This window comes from Anoplolepis gracilipes, chromosome 7, assembly GCF_047496725.1.
Source record: "Anoplolepis gracilipes chromosome 7, ASM4749672v1, whole genome shotgun sequence".
Classification (NCBI taxonomy): Eukaryota; Metazoa; Arthropoda; class Insecta; order Hymenoptera; family Formicidae; genus Anoplolepis; species Anoplolepis gracilipes.
Window position 1 is genome coordinate 3,857,751 of NC_132976.1, and position 20,588 is coordinate 3,878,338.

The 20,588-nt window shown below is 27.1% G+C and overlaps 3 protein-coding genes, 1 long non-coding RNA gene and 1 pseudogene across 5 annotated transcripts; all 5 read right to left on the reverse strand.

Annotated features, from left to right (window-relative positions):
- Window positions 1–1,680: 1,680 nt before the first annotated feature.
- LOC140667795 (odorant receptor 4-like) lies at window positions 1,681–14,219 on the reverse strand. Of its 2 annotated transcripts, XM_072896058.1 has the most exons (9): window positions 14,152–14,209; window positions 13,434–13,707; window positions 12,515–12,983; window positions 12,312–12,411; window positions 12,008–12,127; window positions 11,333–11,488; window positions 2,545–2,664; window positions 2,094–2,249; window positions 1,681–1,734 (listed from the first exon to the last, which is right to left on the reverse strand). In XM_072896058.1, exons 2-9 carry the CDS (start codon window positions 13,516–13,518, stop codon window positions 1,681–1,683), a joined length of 1,260 nt encoding a protein of 419 aa, XP_072752159.1. In that variant the 5' UTR covers window positions 13,519–13,707; window positions 14,152–14,209. The 2 variants fall into 2 exon arrangements, with proteins under 2 accessions (XP_072752159.1, XP_072752158.1); XM_072896057.1 differs by lacking the exons at window positions 1,681–1,734; window positions 2,094–2,249; window positions 2,545–2,664 and adding an exon at window positions 10,992–11,059 and having other exon boundaries at window positions 13,434–13,703; window positions 14,152–14,219.
- Window positions 3,652–4,945, reverse strand: LOC140668145 (uncharacterized; annotated as a pseudogene).
- On the reverse strand, window positions 5,920–7,001 carry LOC140667812 (uncharacterized). Its single transcript, XR_012047075.1, has 4 exons — window positions 6,914–7,001; window positions 6,642–6,797; window positions 6,128–6,249; window positions 5,920–6,034 (listed from the first exon to the last, which is right to left on the reverse strand). It is a non-coding gene; the product is annotated as an uncharacterized lncRNA (long non-coding RNA).
- Window positions 7,213–9,598, reverse strand: LOC140667626 (uncharacterized). The gene is made up of 5 exons (XM_072895768.1): window positions 9,587–9,598; window positions 9,287–9,349; window positions 8,558–8,825; window positions 7,609–8,077; window positions 7,213–7,336 (listed from the first exon to the last, which is right to left on the reverse strand). Exons 1-5 carry the CDS (start codon window positions 9,596–9,598, stop codon window positions 7,213–7,215), a joined length of 936 nt encoding a protein of 311 aa, XP_072751869.1.
- A 2,527-nt stretch (window positions 14,220–16,746) lies between the features above and the next one.
- LOC140667794 (odorant receptor 9a-like) lies at window positions 16,747–20,161 on the reverse strand. Its single transcript, XM_072896056.1, has 7 exons — window positions 19,871–20,161; window positions 19,188–19,461; window positions 18,235–18,703; window positions 18,025–18,124; window positions 17,716–17,835; window positions 17,074–17,229; window positions 16,747–16,800 (listed from the first exon to the last, which is right to left on the reverse strand). Exons 1-7 carry the CDS (start codon window positions 19,934–19,936, stop codon window positions 16,747–16,749), a joined length of 1,239 nt encoding a protein of 412 aa, XP_072752157.1. The 5' UTR covers window positions 19,937–20,161.
- Between the last annotated feature and the right edge of the window lie 427 nt (window positions 20,162–20,588).

Below are 20,588 nucleotides of genomic sequence, written 5' to 3' on the forward strand. Positions count from 1 at the left end.
AAAGTAGTCTTACAGGGAATAAAAGTACCTGCCTCCCGCGATGCGAAGCACTATTCTTGCACTCGTAAGCATTTTATAATCGACTTTCAGTGATGTGTCTCAACTATAGCCCCGACTTATGGTTAGCGCGTTAAATGTACCTAATAATAACATCATTTTAGTTAGAGAATTTTACATACATTTTAGAATCACTTGATGTACATATATATATTTTAATGCGTTAAATTTTATCACATAGTATAATGTGGTATTTTAGCGCGAAAGAGAGAGAGAGAGAGAGAGAGAGAGAGAGAGAGAGAGAGAGAGAGAGAGAGAGAGAGAGAGAGAGAGAGAGAGAGAGAGAGAGAGAGCGAGCGAGCGAGCATACGCTCCCTTCTCCTTAACGTCATGCGTTGCGTAGTCAGAGAGGGGAGAACGCCTCGTACGTGACAGCTGTGCGCCATTCACCATTCATATCGAGCCTGGCAGGCGTACTGTCAATGCGCGCACGTGTTTTTACTCCGGCGCCGGCGTCAACACGTGCGTCTCGCGTTCGGTCACCTCGAGGTCGAGCGCGCCGTAAATGTTTCTCGCGACGATAATACTACGCGTAACGTGTTAACAAACGTCTAAAAAGCTTCCGAAATATTTAAATAAAATAATAATGATATTCGGCCTTGGTGATATATAGCGCGCTATTGTTTATATTCATTTCAACTTTCAAAATCGCGATTGCGGTCGTGTTTCTGTTCATATAATAATCTAATTTTAATTATGGTAATAAGCGATGAGTTGTGTGTGGAATTTCAGCGTGACAAGGAGAATAACTCGATATAATTGCGACGAGAATAGATCTTTTTACTTACCGCATATGGTGCAATAATATAGGTATCACTTTTTAATTAGTTTATATAATAAATAATTAATACTGATAATTGATTTTATATCAATTATTGTCTTTACTTGCTGTAATTATCTTGACTACACTTATCGATAAAATGTCATGTTTTTTTTAAATATCTCTGATATTTTGTTGCAGATGAAAAGGTTCACATTCTTCTGCGAGTTATGTAAGTATGTATATAAGTACATATATGAGATTTTTTGTTACAAATTCGCTTTGTACAAAATATAATTTTTGTTATTGTTACGCTAATTAAAAATGTAAACTTTCTTACATATATATTTTCTATAAGTATCATTCAAATTACATATATAAAAAAAGAGAAAAAAGTTTCATCAAATTACTATAACTTAATATATAAAATAATTTTAAACTTTCATATTTCTAGACTTTATTTTATACTTCGCATAAATCAAATCTACTACTCTTTATACTAACAGTTTATATTTAGTTACAATTGTTTTCGTGATATCAATATAACAAATTATAGTACTTCCCTATTTTAATACTAAGTGAAAACAGCTACATACGTAGACATCAGCTACGATTCTTCTTAAACCTAGAAAATCTTTTTTATATATAATTAATTTTATTTAAACATCAATATTATTAACTTTATGTCTATTAAAAATATTATTAACAATATGTCTAAATATATTTTATAAAAAATTGTGTCTAAAAATTATCGTGCCTAAATATTATGTAGAAGATAATATTCACCTGTTTATTACTAGTTGTAATTCATCTACTGATAATTATGTATATATATATAATGTCAGAAGTAATTTGAATTTATTTTAAACTTTTGTTGTAAGAAGGACAGATATATAACTGGCTGACGTTTTTATCAGCTGAAAGTTACATATCAAATAGTACGTGTAATATATAAATAAATATGCAAAAGATTAAAAATAATTATTTTTTAAAATTAAAATAAATTAAAAGTATTAAAAGCATTAAATAGAATAAAATCTGAATGCTTATTAAAATATTGCTAATAATTCAATTGACAGAGGAAAATAAGAAGATACAAGAAACGATACGAATAAAAAAAATACAAGTAAAAACAATTTTTTATAATTCTTAAGTTTTTTATATAAAAAAAATAAATTTTATACGAACAGTATACAACATATTATTATTGCGTCTCTAACGACAATAAATTGTACTAAAACAGTTATGATTTACATATATATTTTCGATAACTTACGTTACAAAATGTAGCCATTGTCATAGGAAACACCTTGCCAGCGGTGAGATAGATTGGTTTACTGCTTCTAATCATTAAGAAGATTAAGCCTCTCGCATTCCTTGAATCTAGAGTGTACCACTTGTAATTGTACACAGCATAATGGATTTGATTGCACTGAAAATTATCAAAAATTTATATATTATTACACAAAATATTAATTTAAATTATAATTTAAATTTATTATTAAATTTTAAATTTAAAATTATTAATTTATATTATAAAATTCCTTACAATTGTGTTTACTTCACAATTGATATTTAATACGTAACATATTGGCAAGACACAATTTGTACAATAAGGATGTTTGAGACATGTCAAAATTTTTTTCTACAAGTTTTTTGGACTCGCAAATATCATGAATACCATTGAAACAAAACTCAATCTTGCATTAGGTATATATAATTTTTACCTGATTTACTAGAATCTCTCCTACGGCGCAATAAAGGCACATGTGACCGAATACGTTGATAACAATGCATACTTCGTACATCAAATGGCTGATTGATATTTTACTACCTTTTTCTATTAACTAACAATAACAGATATAAACAAAACGCAATTTTTGTATTAACCAAGATAACACGTCTTAAAAAAGATGTTTTTATAAACATCTCTAAAACATCTTAATAGATAGAAAATTATTTTTGTAAATATAATATTATTTTCTTTATATTTTTTTATTAATCTTTTATTTAATTATATAATTTTGTTAATTAAAAATTACTTATATTTTTAATTTATCTTTTCCTGAAAGTAATTATAATGATACTTAATGATACTCATGCGGCAAATTATACCAAACACGACAGGATTTAAATATTTTTCAGTTAGATACATAATACTTTATTCAATTTTTATTTATTTTTAAAGAATTTATCTAATTAAAAATAGTAATTACATATCTATATCTACATATAAGCAACTAGAATGTGATCTACATTTAAAATAGTGGTGCTTGGTTCAAATCTTTTATCTAAAAAGTTAAAAATAATAAAAAATCAATTTACATTAATTAAAATATAAAGATGTTCAATATTTTAAAATAAAAAAAATTTGGAAAATAAACAAAAAAGAATTGTTGTTTTTTTCACAAAAAATCATATTTTATGGGGGAACAATTTGTTTTTTTTTCTACTTGTATCTCTAGACCCAGGAATAAAGTATAATATCACAATTACATCATGATGTCGCCAGAGAAATATAAAAAAATATTACTTACGCTCATTATTAAAAATCCGTAACAAGCAAAGACTATACCAAAACATAAAAATAATACAAGAAGCATTATATTATATGTATCTTCTATAACAGCAATAGCTCTAAAAAAGAATATCTCAGACTAAAATATGCTAATAATAATAAGATAATAATTTTAATAAGATTGTATACGATATATTGTGTAACATTGTAGTTTTCTTTTATTTTATAAAAAAGAGAAAAAAATAACATATATAAAATAATATATAAAATAATATAAAGCAATATATATATAGCTAATGCGCAAGACAACAAGTACCTAAGTAACCGTGTGTGGTCTTGCACGTTGCTTCTGAGCATATCGCGAAAATTGATAAACTTGTTCAGATGCTCGATACGAAATCCCGTAAAAAGGTAGAACGCCAACTAAGACGAAGGCTATCGTCATCGTGCTGTATCCACACGTGATAACTATACGCGCGGTTCGCGCTCTCCTGATCATCGTGTCTCGCTCCTATGAGCTTTTCGATTTTAGCCAATCCTCCGCGACCATGTTTAACACCCATTTAATAGCTTTGAAAGAGACGAGAAAGGATAATGTTAAAGAAGAGTGATTTTTGGACCTTTGAGAAAAATATGTAAAACTTACAAAAATATATTAATAATAGGAAGAAAAAAGAAGATAATTCTATGCAACATATTATAAAAAATATATAGTTTTTTTTAGAAAAAAATAGTTGTTAAAACTGTTTAGAAAGTATACAAAGAATTATCTTATACTAATTAATCTATCATGTTAAAATTTTAGGAAAATAATTATTTCCTTACGATTTGAGTAGAAATAAAATTTTTCTTTATTTTTAGTCAAAAGGGGTCAGAAAACTTTTCTCTAATTTAATTTACACTACATTAAATTACATTTTTATAGATTAAAAATGTCGTTTTGAATGCCTTTCTTAAAAAATTAAATATAAAATTCTTGCAGCTTGCTTTTTTGAAAGATTATCGAAGCAAAAGTCATGTACAATTTGTAGGGCTTACCATATATTTTGTATGGATTTATATAAATTTTATGTTTATTTTTACCTTCCTTCTTCCACCAAAAAATTATGATCCTGATAGCGCAGGTGATAGCCGGCAGAGTAAATTGCAAATTATCAATTAACAGCATGATATTTGTCCGAATTTTTATCACCGAATGTATACTGGGGATTAGAACGATGACTATCAGCATTAAAACGATGATTAGAGGGCGTAAATTGTACATTGACCTGTTTCGAATGTTATATTCTGACTTAGGCCAGAGTCCGATCAGCCTCAAACTGAAACGGTTTAGTTTCACCGCCCATTCGAAATCTACCTGTTTCAAAGATATTGACAAACAAGAAAAAACATGGACAAATTATTAAAGCTATATAAAAAGGAAAACAGAAGAAAGAGACAGTGTGTCTCATCTCGTAGAACAATATATATAAAATACACATTTAACATGAACTATGATCGCAATTATACGCTCATATCACGAATAAAAATACCACAAAAAGAAGAAAGATTATAATTGCAAGTCGACAATAATAGGCACCTTGGTATCCCGAACTTTTCGAAGTATCCATGTCGAGTGTTATCTAAAGACTAACGGCTGCTCTATCTTCGTGAAGCGAAGTTACCTATTCTACTCAATGACTGCATTTATCACGCATGCGGGAAAAAATTGTTTCACAATTTCCCGCGACTTGAATTAAATATGCGAAACGAGGGTGGAAAAACGAGGAGCGTTCACCCTCATTCAACGAACTATCAGTCATAAAAAAACTTATGGAACGGTATATAGATGTCCCTCACTTTTTTGTAATCGATTGACGTTTTAATGCTATGCTACGAGAGAGAAAAAAAGAGAGGAAGGGAAAGAAAGATCAAAAATACATCGTACATCTGTCATAACAACTTGTGTCACACATCGTACGTATAATAATGTACATTTTCACTACTTGTCATAAATCTAATAAAATATGAAAAAAATAACTTTAGCATATTAACAGAAATTACATTAACATATAGTCTCAGTGTTTCTTTTTTATATCACTTGACATGACAATTTATATTTATAACAATTCCTCTATAATATACCATATGTATAATTGAGACGAATTGTGTGTAATACGGTTTATTAGTTTTTAATTAACTTTTAATGTATTTCTTATTTAATTAAATAACTGTTTATTTCCTTATTTACTTAAAGTGTTATGACAGACGTTTATGAGAACTTTAAATTTGATGCTTATGGCATATTAAGTTTCAATAATTTGAAATAAAATAACTATACAAATAATAAATAAAATAAATGTAAATATAACTAATAAATAAATATTAATATAATTAATAAATAAAATATTACATAAATATTATATAAAATAAAATATGATTTTAAAAATTATTAAATGACGGATTTTTCTTTAGATAAATAATAATTTCTGTTACACAATACAAAGAAAAATTCCATATTGTAAAATAACTTATATATTTCTATATCATTTCTGTATCAGCAAAAATATTTAACCTAATTCTATTTGTAGATTATTTTCTCCATCCTGAGATTTTGTACTTCTATTTTTTTACAAGCATATACAGTGCAAGATAAATCTTTGTAGATAATGTCTCCTAAATGTATGTACGTAGTTGGTGTATTCGTTCTCATGTTTTATCTAGCAAAATATTTATTACACATTTTGGAAATATATTTTATAAAAATATTAAAAAATTATATTTGTAATAAAGAGTAAATTTGATATACGTACATTTTTGAAATCATTGTATTTTAACAACTCTATTGAATAAACCATTCTACTCTGTTTTCCACTTTTGGTTAACTTCTCGTCGTAAGCAGAAAGGATATGTAACCGGCTGACGTTTTTAATAACTAAAATACATTCTTGATATTTGTATTTGAAATTAATGTAAAATTAAAAAATATAAATAAATTTAAAGTATTGTAAAACAACGTATTAATTATTAATTACAAAAAATACTTTTATAAATAAAACTCGATTTATACGCCTATAAGTTAAATATTTAGTTTTATATATATGTATTTAGTTTTTTTGACAAAAAATTTGAATTCTGTTTCTTTTTATTATTCAATGATTATTTAAAGCATATTTATGTGCGTAATAAAATTAATTAAATGCATAAAAATTATAAATATAAATTGTCAATAGATTGCAAAAATTTAAATTAAATATGTAAAATTACATAATACACGTGCCAAAAATAAATAATAAAACAGCTCATTATAGAATATTAATATCTTACGCTACAAAACATAGCAATTGTCATAGGAAATATTTTCCCAGCAGTGAAATATACCGGCACACCAGTTTTAATCATAAAAAGGATTAGGCTTCTCGCTTTCTTCGAGTCCAGACAATACCATTCATTATTGTATAGTGCATAATGAATTGCATCGTACTTTAAAATATTAAAGAAACATTTATATATACATGTAAGTAATACTCTTTATATAAATTGTTTTATATATTTGCAAGCAACATGCATTTAATATTTTATTTAATAAATAAACTTACTCGAGTCATTAATATTTCGCCAATGGCGCAATAAAGACACATATGAATAAATATATTTGTAATGCCGACGAGAAGAACTGTCAGACGGATGGTCGATACATTTTCCTCGTCAAATAGCTAATTAAATCATAATTAATCTATGCTATGTATGAAAAGATGTAATTTTTACAATGTGATTCAAAAAAATTTTTTTACATTAAAATGTGTATAGAATATTCTTATATAAACACATATTATAATACATGACACACTATAGAAATTTATTAAAGATTAATTATAGAAATGCAAAAGTCGAATACTCACAAATTTCTTGTATCACTTACACTAACTAGTAGAAATCCTTGAAATGCGAAAAGTATAGCAAAATATAATAAGAGTACCAAGAGTATAATATTGTACGCATTTTCTACAATACTAACGGCTCTGTAATGTAGTTTTACACGTATTAGGCACATTTTTTTGATAGTGTTAGTTCAAATTATATTGCAAATAGGATTAATAAATCATTGTATATATACTTTTAAATAAAATATCTTTATTTTAAGATATAATATAAAAAAATGTCAAAAATTATAAATTAATTGTAATATGTTTTTAAATATAATAGTATTTATGTAATTATACACAGACATGGTTTTTGATGCTTTTTTTCCAAATTGTAACAAACATATAGAATATAATAAAAAATGCGATACCTGAGTAACCGAACATGACACATTACGCTGTCTTTCAATATGTCAGAAAAGTTTTCATATTGATGTAAATGTATGAGACGATTTTTCAAAATATCTAACTGACCACAAATATGAAACACCAGCAGTCCGAGAAAGGTGTCTATTCCTGTATAAGGTATAATAACAATGAAGACAGATATGATTTGGAAAACTAATGTAATCTCATACTGTGGCCTCTTCGTTACGTCATAAATGTAATAACTTTGTAAAAGCAACGGTCTGCCTGGATCGGTGATATTCGGCGTCAATCTCATCGATTTTCCAAAAATAGTCGTACCGACAAGACTTACGCATGCTATCCCCATCACAAGAAATGCGCATAGAACAATTATACGCGCACGTTGCGCCCACTTAATCATCACATTTCTTTCGTATAGGCTTTTCGATTTTAACCAATCTTCCGCAATCATATTTACAATTGTTACAAGAGCTTAAAAAAAATATTAGAAGTTTAAAACAATAAATTTTTGAATATTTCTATCATACAAAAAAATAGAGGCTCTCTTTTGTTAATTATATAAATTTTCAAAAATATAATGTAAAATCTCTTTTAAAAAATTTCGAGAGCGATATAAATTTTTTATAATATGATACAATTTTGAATAAAAAATAAATTATAAAAATTAAAGAAAATATATGAGCAATTGTTTTTTACTAATGCAAAATTTAAAACTCTTAATTGCACAATAAATATAAATATAATTTTTTGTAATTGATATTAAATATTTTTCTATTTATTTAATGTTATTGTTCATATTTCATACTATGTATTATACAGAGTCTTCAAATTTTATTTAGAATATTTTGTAATATGAGTCGCGAAAAACGAACGTTATTTGAGATGCACAAGATAAATGAGACACCTTGTATATACAAGTATTATAACTCCTACATTACATTACACGTTTACCTTCTTTCTTCCACCAGAATATTATAAGTCTCACAATACTGCTGATCAGCGGTAAAGTATATTGTAAATTATCTAATGTTAGCATGATATTTGAATGAATTCTGATCAACGAATGTATAGCAGGAATTAATAACCAAAATGCCAGAAAAGTAACAAATACACGTAAATTACACATCAATTTCTCTCGAGAGCTTGGTTCTAATTTAGGCCAGAGACCAATTAATTCCAAACTTATACGATTCAATTTCACTGCCCATTCGAAGTCTTCCTACAACGATTGTAATAAATCAAATTCTTTTGTAAAAAAATAAATTAAGTTTAAATAATTTAAATTTAAATTATTTAAAATATTGAAAGTTAAAATAATTTAAGTTTTAATATTTTATTTGACAGCATTGATATTTAAGTGAAAAACAATAATTAAAAAAAGGATAAAAAAACAATCCAGAATTAGCTAACTAAAATAGGCAAAAATTTTAAAACAGTTTAAAGATAATAGATAATAATAATTAGAATCACGTATAAGTTGCTTAATCGTTAAAAATATAAATAACCAGCATGTTACTTAGTCCAAAGATATTGACAGTTTGTTAAATATTTGCAAAAAATAAAGCACAAATTCAGAAAATTTCAAATCTCTTTTTCTCTATAACATGTATAACATTAATAAAAATATATTTTTCCCAAAACATAAATGCTTTCATTTCCGACTATTGTAATTTTAGACACCTTTGTATCCTGAATGATTTGAATTATCCATATCGAATGCTGAATAAAGACTGACGGCTGTGCCTATTGCACGCACCGATGTTACCTTGCATTCAATAAAAACATTCATCGCACATAGAATAAAGTTTTTAAGAGCGTAAGGGAAACGTTATGGCTTATTAAATATTTAATAGAGTTGTGTTCTTTTTCTCTCTTTCTTTTACGCGATCGGCTAAAATAATCGATGACTAAAAAACAAAAAATTGCGTACTTATAGACGAGTATTTGAATGGAAATGTCACGCGAATGCACATCTGTTACATTCTCATGCATTTTAGACACATAGCGTCAATTCCTTCATGATCGCCTATCTATGTAAAATGTGTGTCAAAAATAAGCTTTAACAGTTCATAAGTTGACATAAAGAAAATTGTATTTAAAAAAAATATTATCTTTTCATTAGTTTAATTATTAAACTGATTTTATAACTAGTTATTCTGATATTCGATGATAGAAATGATGAAGAATCTTAGTATATATGTATGTAAGCTATACTTTTAATGCATATAAGACAACAATTTCTTTGCAATTTTTAATTCAATTTTATTATGCAAATCATTTTAAATACTTTTGTTACTTTTATTTTTTTTAATTTTTTATATTTCTATATATATTGTGTATACAGATCTACTCATTTTATGTTTTTATTATATTTTTTTCGACAATACGTATTTGTCGTGCAAAATATAACATTTGATTAATATTTATAAAATCTGTAAGTATAGTTATTTTATAGTTATTTTATAAATAATTATATTATTAAGTTTGTCTTTCTCTATTTTATAAAAATTGTTAGGTAAAAATATGTAATATATACATATTCTTCAATTATATTTATAATGTGCAATTTACTTCGGAATATTAGAATCATTTTGTATATATTTTTACTTTGTAATATTAGAATCACTTTGTATATATCTCAATCTTCAAACTGACATTCTAAGAAGGACAGATACGTAGCTAGCTAATGTCTCATTAGCTGAAAGCCAAAATATCTCATAATAATGTTCCATAATAACATACATTCCGTCAGAATATCGTGATATTAAAAAATTGAAATAATATATCCGTATTTATTATTAACTTTATAAAAATAATCTTGCTCCTTATATGTTTTCTAATTAATAGAAATTTATAAATTTACTGTCTAATACATTTGTAATAAAAAAAACTGTAAAATTGCATTATAAGATAGTAAATAAATATATAATAATTTAATTTATATTGCAAAATTATAACATAAATTAAAGTACACGATTCTTGTTACATCATACATGTAATAGGTCTGTATCGGCATCGGTCTACCTGGGATCGATGATAGTCAAATATCTAATGCAGATTCCAAAAATCAGTAGAACAATAACGAAGACGTAGGATCAGCTCTTCTCACCACTGCATTGCCTCTCTCTCTTTCCTGCCCTTCTTAGCCTTTGATTACTAAATGATTTGATGCGGCTTCAGGTTTGTGAAAAATATATGCCTTGTGATTTAATATTGATTTTAATTGCATGTTTTCTTCTCTCTCAATTTTGTAAAACTCACAGCATATTTCAATCAAATTATGCAGCAAAATTTATGATTTATTTACAAACAACATACATATATTTGATAATTATATAGCTTTTTATAACTATCATAAAGTATCAGAAATTACATAAAATATTTATCTCACTTATTTCATTAACTTCTCGTCGTATGCAAAATAGATATATAACCACCTGATGTTTTTATTAGCTAAAAACATATTTTTTAAATAGTGGATTATTATTTTATTAGTTAAAAAGATATTTTTTAAATAGTAAATAATGCAATTTTTAACGTTATCCTGATATGCAATTAATCGAAATTAAAGACGATTGACACAGAGAAACATAAAAAAATTAAATGTCTAAAATATTTGTAATATCAAAGATTATTGTACAAGATATTTCAATGTGTAGAATTTTAGTATCATTTATATGCTTTTAATATATATAATGATTGTAATCAAATATTAAAATATCTTACCCCACAGAATGTAGCCATTGTCATTGGAAACACTTTCCCGGCGGTGAGATAGATCGGTTTAGCACCTCTGATTAGTAATGGTAACAAATTCCTCGAATTTTTTGAATCCACTAAATACCATTCGTTACTATACGCTGCATAATATATCTCATTACACTTAAAAAAAGATCAAGATTATTTTTAGATACAAATTATTATTTTGTTTCATAATAAAATAAAAATCAGCGATTTATCTTATTGTTAGAAATATTTGTATAAATTACAAATTGACATATTTATATACAAATTATGAATACAATTAGATAATTTATATTTTCTTGAAAATTTACTATCCATAAGACACATTATCAGACATATCAGCTTTATGATTCTGACCATTTTGTTGCAAAACAATATTATTTATATGTTTATATTATATATTTATATATTTATATATTTAAAAAAGTTTACGTTAAATATATTTTTCACAATATTTAATTTAATTAAAAATATATAAAATTGTCAAAAAACTAAATTTTATTTTATAAATAGAAATTAATATTAAATTTTGTTATGTAACAAATGCTTAATTTTTAATAGTACGTTATTCAAATTTATTGTAGATTGAATCGTATAATTAAGGTTATATATGTAACTTGCATTAATTATATTATAAAAGAAAACGATTTCATCTACCTTGGCCACTAAAAATTCGCCGAGAGCACAATAAAGGCACATATGTATAAATAAATTGAAAACGGTGGATATAAAATACACCAAGTGAGCCAGTGACATATCATTTCCTTCGTCGAATAGCTAATCAAGTTGTTCCAATTAAAATTTAAAATTTATTAATTAAAATTGTTAAAAATAAAAACTTGAGTACTAATTCTATGTATTAATATGTTGTGCAAAAATAGCTTTTTTACATTTTTTTGTAACATGTGATATTAATCTTTTTTATCAAAAATTATTTTAACTCAAGCTTTCAGACACTTACGCTAATTATCCGGAAACCGTAAAAAGCAAAGAGTATCACAAAGTACATGAATAACGCGAGAAGCGTTATATTGTACGTATCTTCTATAATGTCGATGGCTCTGAAAGAAGATATTATTTCGTGTGCGTCATATTTGATACAGAACCGAATACTTTTTTATGCAACTCTTTTGTCAGCATTCGCGTGTATATAAAATAACAAACCTGAGCAAACGGATATGTTTAGCCACGCAGCTTCTCAACATGTCGTGTGAATTGATATATTTATACAAATGTGTCAAACGATCCTGCAGAATGTCCAATTGGCCGCAAATGTGAAATACCAGCAGACTGAGAAAATGATCAATTCCGGTATAGGTAATGATGGCGAGGATGACGTAGACGGCCTGACTGACAAATGTCAACTCGTACTGCGGCCGTTTTGTCACGTCGTAGACGTAATGAGTTTGTAGCGGCAGTGGTCTACCCGGGTCGGTGATGTTCGAGGTTAGTCTCATCGATACGCCGAAACCGGGCAGGACGACAACGAAAAAACACCCTACTACCATTATGCAATATGCGCACTTGATAATCAAGCGTGCGCTTCGCGCCCTCCTAATCATCATTCTTCTTTCTCGCACGCTTTTAGATCTTATCCAATCCTCCGCGATCATTCCCATAATCGGTACGATAGCTTTAAAAATGTCAATATATTGAACGATTCGACCGCTTAAAAGCACTGTTAAATTGGCAGAAAGGTACTCGTCAAAATTAATGTTAAAAAAAATAAAAGAAAGTTTATAAGGAAAAAAGAAACTGTAAAAAATAATATTTCTTATCTCTCATATGTTTGACAAAAAAAAAAAAAAAAAAAAAAAAAAAGAGAAGAATAATACATTGTGCATTAGATGTAATAAACAATATATAATATATAATGTATAATATATAATATATAATTTCCACAATTTCTGAGATCTCTACGCGATAAAATTGTAACTTTTTGTAACAATAATTAATTTATCAATTTATTAATTTTTCATATTATTTGTATAAAAGGAACCGTGACTTGATTCAATTTATGTCTATATCATTTAGCGCATATTATAGAATTATATTTATAAAAAATATATTTTTGTGTCTCTACCTTCTTTTTTCCACCAAAAGATTATGATTCTTATCGAGCAGCTTACAGCTGGCAAAACAAATTGTAAATTATCTAACATCAGCATAAGATCCCCTTGAATTATTATCAGAGAGTGTACAGAAGGGACCAGAACACCGAAAGTTATTCCCAGAAAAACGACGAGCACTCGAAGATCGCACAGTAACTTCTGTCGCGGGTTTTCTGCGGTTTTAGGCCAGAGACCAATCAATTCCAAACATATACGATTCAATTTCACTGCCCATTCGAAGTCTTCCTACAACGATTGTGATAAGACCAATTTTTTTATAAAAAAAATAATTTAAGTTTTAATAATTTTAAGTAAATTTAAATAATTTAAAATATTGAAAGTTAAAATAATAAAAGTTTCAATATTTTGTTTGTCATTAGACACAAATAAACAACAGAATTAGTTAACTAAAGTGTGCAAAACTTTTCAAACTGTTTAATAATAATAGATAATAATAATTAGAATAACGTTTAATAAATTGCTTGATTGTTAAAAATATAAATAACCAGCATGTCACAAAGTGCAATTATATGTTGACAATTTGTTAAATAATTACAAAAAATAAACCATAAACTCAGAAAATTTTAATAATTTCTTCTATATAAACATGTATAACATGTATAAACACATTTCTCAACATTTCAAAACATAAATGCTTCCACTTATAATTCGGATTGTAATGTTAGACACCTTTGTATCCTGAATAATTTGAATTATCCATATTGAATGCTGAGTAAGGACTGACGGCTGTGTCCATTGCAAACACCGATGTAACTTTGCATTTAAAAAAAATATTCATCGCATGGAATAAAGTTTTTAAAAGCGTAAGGGAAACGTTAGTGGCTTATTAAATATTTAATAGAGTTGTGTTCTTTTTCTCCCTTTCTTTTACGCGATCAACTAAAGTAATCGAGGACTAAAAACAAAAAATTGCGTACTTATAGACGAGTATTTGAATGGAAATGTCACGCGAATGCACATCTGTTACATTCTCATGCATTTTAGACATAGGTAGCGTCAATTCTGTCATGGTCGCCAGTCTATACAAAATGTTTGTCAAAAATAAGCTTCAGTAGTTCATGAGTTGACATGAAGAAAATTGTATTTGAAGAAAATATTATCTTCTCATTAGTACTTTATTTATTAAAATAATTAAACTAATTTATTAAACTGATTTTATAACTAGTTATTCTGATATTCGATGATAAAAATAATAAAGAATCTAAGTACCTATATATGTACATATGTATGCTATACTTTTAATGAATGTAAGACAAAAATAAATTTTTATTACAATTTTTAATTCAATTTCATTATGCAAGTCATTTTCTAACATCACTGTTACTTTTGTTTCTTGTTTTAAATTTTGTATATTTCTATACATATTGTGTATATAGATCTATTTATTATTTTTTTTTTTTTTTTTTTTGACAATGTGTAATTATCGTGTAGAATATAACAATATTTGATTAATATTTATAAAATCGATAAATATAGTTATTTTATAATGATTGTTAATAATTTTGTTATTGAGTTTGTTTTTCTATATTTTATAAAAATTAATACGTAAACATATATGCATAAATAAATTCAAACCTGCAAAATTGCATTATATCATATGAAGTAAAAATATTATGATTAAATTTATATTGCTAAATGATAACATAAATTGAAATACACATTATAAGTTTCATCATTATATCAGCACTGAAGTTCTTTAACCAAAACTTAATATGTCTTACACTGTAAAATGTAATCATTGTTATGGGAAACACTTTTTCCTCGGTGAGATAAACGGATTTTCTGCTTTTAATTATTACAGGAATCAAATCTTGCGCTTTGCTTGGTTCTATATACCACTCTTGATTACAGACAAAATAATATATTCTCGCACTTAAAAATATTTAAAAAATTCTTTTGAGTACTATAATCATAATATTTTACAACTGAAAAAGAGGTAAACTTTACCTGGGCCATTAGAATTTCGCCGATAGCTCAATAAAGGCACATGTGAGCGAATACATTAATTACATTGCTTATGAAAAATAGCAACCGAATGAGTGAAACATTATTTCTTTTTGCAAGTAAATGATTAAATCGAGACATACATAAAAAAATATAATTTTTATATATTGACAAAAAAGTTTAAATTACACTATTATGTAGCTGTTGTTTTTAATCGGGTAATATTTATATACATATACATAATATTCCTCTCAATATTATTCTTTATTTCGTTATTAAGATTATATAAATATGTGAATTACATAGAAAAACCTTATCATTATTTTTAGGCACTCACGCTAATTATAAGAAATCCGTAAAAAATGAATCATAAACCAAAACAAAGATAATATAAGTAATATTACATATGTATGTATCTTTTACAAATGCAATGGCCTTATAAAGTAATATATTTGTTATATTTATGGCAGATTGTAAGCATGGTTTTAATTTAAATTAAAGCAAAATCAAAATTTTGAAAAATAGGAAGATTAAATGGTTTTATGTGCGATTGTTCTTAAGAATAGAAAAAAAACATTTTTGTTTTTTATTATATGTATTTATATCAATATTATACATAAAAATTGGAAGAAAAAATGCAAAAAATGACACAAGCAAAAGGAAAATAGCAACCGCATGTGATTCATCACGCAGCTCTTTAAAATTGTATGAATGTTCGCATGAAGTTTATCCATGCAAACGAGCTGCTTGAGGATGTCTAATTGGCTGTAGATATAAAACACAACCAGTCGTAGGAAATTATCGATTCGCACGTAACAATTGACAGCGTAGAAAAAAAATTGGAATGCGCAATATACATCAACGTATTATGATTCTTTTACGTCATACGTGTAATAGAATTATATCGGTCTACCTGAATTGGTGATATTCATCAGATATCTTATGCAGATTTCAAAAATCAGTGAAACAATAACGAAGATACAGGCTAATAAGATCATAAGCGAGCGCGATGATCACGCGTGCGGTTTTAGCTCTTGTCACTATCGAGTTTCTCTCTTTCGCGGCCTTCTTAGCCTTTGATTACTAAATGATTTGATAGGGTTTCAGGTTCATGAAAGGTATGTCCTTTGGGATTTAACATTGATTTTAAATGCTTGCTTTTTTTCTCTCTCAATCTTGTAAAATTCACAGCATATTTCAATCAAATTTTGCAGTAAGATCAATAATTTATTTACAAACAATATACATTTAATAATTAAACGATTTTTATAACTATCATATTGTGTCAGAAATTGCATAAAATATTTCTAATTTTTTTCATTAACTTTTCGTTGTATGCAAAACAGATATATAACCACCTGATGTTTTTATTAGCTAAAAACATATTTTTTAAATAGTGAATTATTATTTTATTAGTTAAAAACATATTTTTTAAATAGTAAATAATGCGATTTCTAACGTCATCCTGATATGCAATTAATCGAAATTAAAGACGATTGGCATAGACAGACATAAAAAAATTAAATGTCTAAAATATTTGTAATATCAAAGATTATTGTATAAGAAATTTAAATGTGTAAAATTTTAGTGTCATTTAAGTGCTTTTAATATATATAATAGTTATAATCAAATATTAAAATATCTTACCCCACAGAATGTAGCCATTGTCATAGGAAACACTTTTCCGGCGGTGAGATAAATAGGTTTAGCACCTCTGATTAGTAATGGTAACAAATTCCTCGAATTTTTTGAATCCACTAAATACCATTCGTTACTGTACGCTGCGTAATATATCTCATTACACTTAAAAGAATATCAAGATTATTTTTAGATACAAATTATTATTTTTTGTTTTATAATAAAATAAAAATCAGCCATTCATCTTCTAAAGTATTTGTATAAATTACGAATTGACATATTTATACACAAATTATAAATACAATTAGCTAATTTATTTTTTCTGAAAATTTGCTATACATAAGACACATTATCAGACATATCATCTTTATGATTCTGACCATTCTGTTGCAAAACAATATTATTTAGTTTCCTAAAAAAAGTTTACGTCAAATACATTTTTTACAATATTTAATTTAATTAAAAATATGTAAAATTGTTAAAAAAAATTATTCTTATTTTATATATAGAAATCAATATTAATTTGTTGTGTAACAAATGTTTAATTTTTAATAGTACAATAATCAAATTTTTTGTAGATTAAATCGTGTAATTAATGTCATATATGTAACTTGAATTAATTATATTATAAAAGAAAACAATTTCATCTACCTTGGCCATTAAAAATTCACCGAGAGCACAATATAAGCACGTATGTGCAAATAAATTGAAAACACTGGATATAAAATACACCAAGTGAGCGAACGACAGATCATTTCCTTCGTCAAATAGCTAATCAATTTGTTGAATTAAAATTTACAATTTATTAATTAAAATTGTTAAAAATACAAATCTGAATATTAATTTGCAATATGATAATATGTTATATAAAAATAGCTTTTCTCACATTTTTTTGTAAAATGCGATATTGATGTTTTTTATCATTGAAAATTAATTTAAACCAAGCTTTCAGACACTTACGCTAATTATCCGGAAACCGTAGAAAGCAAAGAGTATCGCAAAGTACATGAATAACGCGAGAAGTATTATATTGTACGCATCTTCTATAATGTCGATGGCTCTGTAAAAAAATATCATTTTGCGTGCGTCACAAGTACATATTCGATGCAGAATCGAATACTTTTTCATGCGAATCTTTTGTCGGCAATTTGCGTGTATAAAATAGCAAACCTGAGCAAACGGATATGTTTTGCCACGCAGTTTCTCAGCATATCGCGTGAATTGACATATTTATCCAAATGTATCAAACGATCCTGAAGAATGTCCAATTGGCCGCAAATGTGAAATACCAGCAGACCGAGAAAATTATCGATTCCGGTATAAGACATCATGGCGAGAAAAATGTAGACGGTCTGACTGACAAATGTCAATTCGTACTGTGGCCGTCTCGTTACGTCGTAGACGTAATGAGTTTGCAGCGGTAGTGGTTTACCCGGGTCGGTAATGTTCGGAGTCAGTCTCATCGACATGCCGAACCCGGGAAGGATGATGATGAAGAAGCCCGCTACTCCCATTATGCAATACGCGCACGTGATAATTATACGCGCACTCCGCGCCCTTCTGATCATCATTCTTCTCTCTTGCGCGCTCTTGGACCTTATCCAATCCTCTGCGATCATGCCCATGATCGGTACGATAGCTTCAAAAGTGCCAATATATTGAATGATTCAAGTACATGCTTAATAGTACCGTTAGAAATTACTTAGGCAGAAAAATTACTCGTCATGATTAATGTTAATGTTAAATAAAATAAAAGAAAGATTATGAAAAAGAAGAAACTCTGAAATATAATATTTCTCGTCTCTCACATGTTTGACAAAAAGGAGAGGAGAATAATGTATAATGTATAATATATAATAAACAAAACATAATATATAATTTCTGCAATTTTTGAAATTCTCTACGCGGTAAATTTATAATTTCTGTTATAAACAATTATTAATTTATTTTTCCCGTAATTATTTCATATTTCTCGTAATATAAATTTATTATTTTATTAATTTATTATTTTTTCATATTATTTATATAAAAGACACCGAGTCTTGATTCAATTTACATGTATATTATCGCATTTTATAGAATAGAATTATGCTTATAAAAAGTATATTTTTACGTCTTTATACCTTCTTTCTTCCACCAAAAGATCACGATTCTTATCGAGCAGCTCACAGCTGGCAATGTGAATTGTAAATTATCTAGCATTAGCATAATATTCCCTTGAATTATTATTAGAGAGTGTATAGAAGGGACCAGGACGCCGAAAGTTACTCCCACAAAAACGACGAGCACTCGAAGATGGCACAGTAATTTTTGTCGCGAGTTTTCTACGGTTTTAGGCCAGAGACCGATCAAGTCTAGAGCGATACGATTTAGTTTCACCGCCCATTCGAAATCTGCCTGTATAAATCTTGTTAGTAAATCGAAGTTCATGGAAAGCATCGCATTATGTTACAAAACAAATAAATTTACAATTAAATGCAAAATGCATAAAGAATAATTTATCTAAAAGTCACATAATTGCTATTCACTATGCACACAAGTTCAGTATAATTAGTTGAAAATAATATTATTATTTATATTATTAATAAATAATAACCATAAAAAAATTGTTAACAATTTCAAGTGGCCGTAATCATAGATATAATTTACATGTCTTTACAACCGACACCTTTACAACACTAACAATAAGTAAGAGGTGAAAAGTGAAAAAATTTAATTAAAATAATACGGTATAAGTAAATAAAACGTTCAAGATTAAAAATATTGCACCATCAAAAGAGATCGCAAATATAAAAATATTTTTTACAAGACTGCCCCTTTTCCAATCACCACCACGACAAGCATCTCGGTATCTGAAGTTAGAACCATCCATATCAAATGTTGTCTAAAGACTGATGTCCGCTCCTTTTTCGCAAAATGACGTTACCTCCTGCATGACAGGAGCATCTCTCGCGCATGCTCGCGATAAAGGAAGCTCTTAAAAACGCCGAGCAATAAACTCGCGATAAAGTATCTTAAATATTCAGCAATTATCGATCCTTGTTTTAAGTTTCAGCAGCACGCAAAATATTCGTGCGAACAAAAAATTTAGTAATAACAGACGAAGGAAAAAGGACGTGTACACCTGTTATATTTTCACGCTTTTATAATTGTGGTCTAGAGCTCTGCTATAGTTAATAAACCATTATGTATTATATTCTATCGTGTCATTGCTCTTTCTTTGAGGGAAGGATAGATAAATTAAAAAAACTGTTACCTGAAGTTTAAAAAAGTTCGTGTTTGTCGCGTAGAGCATATTAAAGGTTCAATGGCCGATAAAAACGAATTAAAAAAAGTATTATATATTCTCAAACTTAAATTTCAAACTTTTACATTCACGAGAGACTTCAAATCCTGTATATGTATATACTTATGTATATACTTCATCGAAGAATGTATCGGTGATGTAAAATGCAAGAAAAACTTTCACTCTTTTACAGGGAGTGAATTAAATAATCCACAAATAATTTATTTCTATTTGGATT

Excerpts from the sequence above, each read along its gene's own strand:
- LOC140667795 (XM_072896058.1), bottom strand. The coding sequence starts at position 13,518 with ATGCTGATGTTAGATAATTTACAATTTGTTTTGCCAGCTGTAAGCTGC. Across the intron at positions 2,250-2,544 it reads GAGAGATTCTAGTAAATCAG|TGCAATCAAATCCATTATGC; the intron begins GTAAAAATTATA and ends GATAATTTTCAG. Across the intron at positions 1,735-2,093 it reads CAATGGCTACATTTTGTAAC|CTGATAAAAACGTCAGCCAG; the intron begins GTAAGTTATCGA and ends TGTAACTTTCAG.
- LOC140667794 (XM_072896056.1), bottom strand. The coding sequence starts at position 19,936 with ATGGATGGTTCTAACTTCAGATACCGAGATGCTTGTCGTGGTGGTGAT. Across the intron at positions 19,462-19,870 it reads ATTGGAAAAGGGGCAGTCTT|GCAGATTTCGAATGGGCGGT; the intron begins GTAAAAAATATT and ends AGATTTATACAG. Across the intron at positions 18,125-18,234 it reads AAACATATCCGTTTGCTCAG|AGCCATCGACATTATAGAAG; the intron begins GTTTGCTATTTT and ends ATTTTTTTACAG.
- LOC140667626 (XM_072895768.1), bottom strand. Across the intron at positions 8,078-8,557 it reads ATTCTGGTGGAAGAAAGAAG|CTCTTGTAACAATTGTAAAT; the intron begins GTAAACGTGTAA and ends ATTTTTTTTAAG. Across the intron at positions 7,337-7,608 it reads TGTCATGTTCGGTTACTCAG|AGCCGTTAGTATTGTAGAAA; the intron begins GTATCGCATTTT and ends ACTACATTACAG.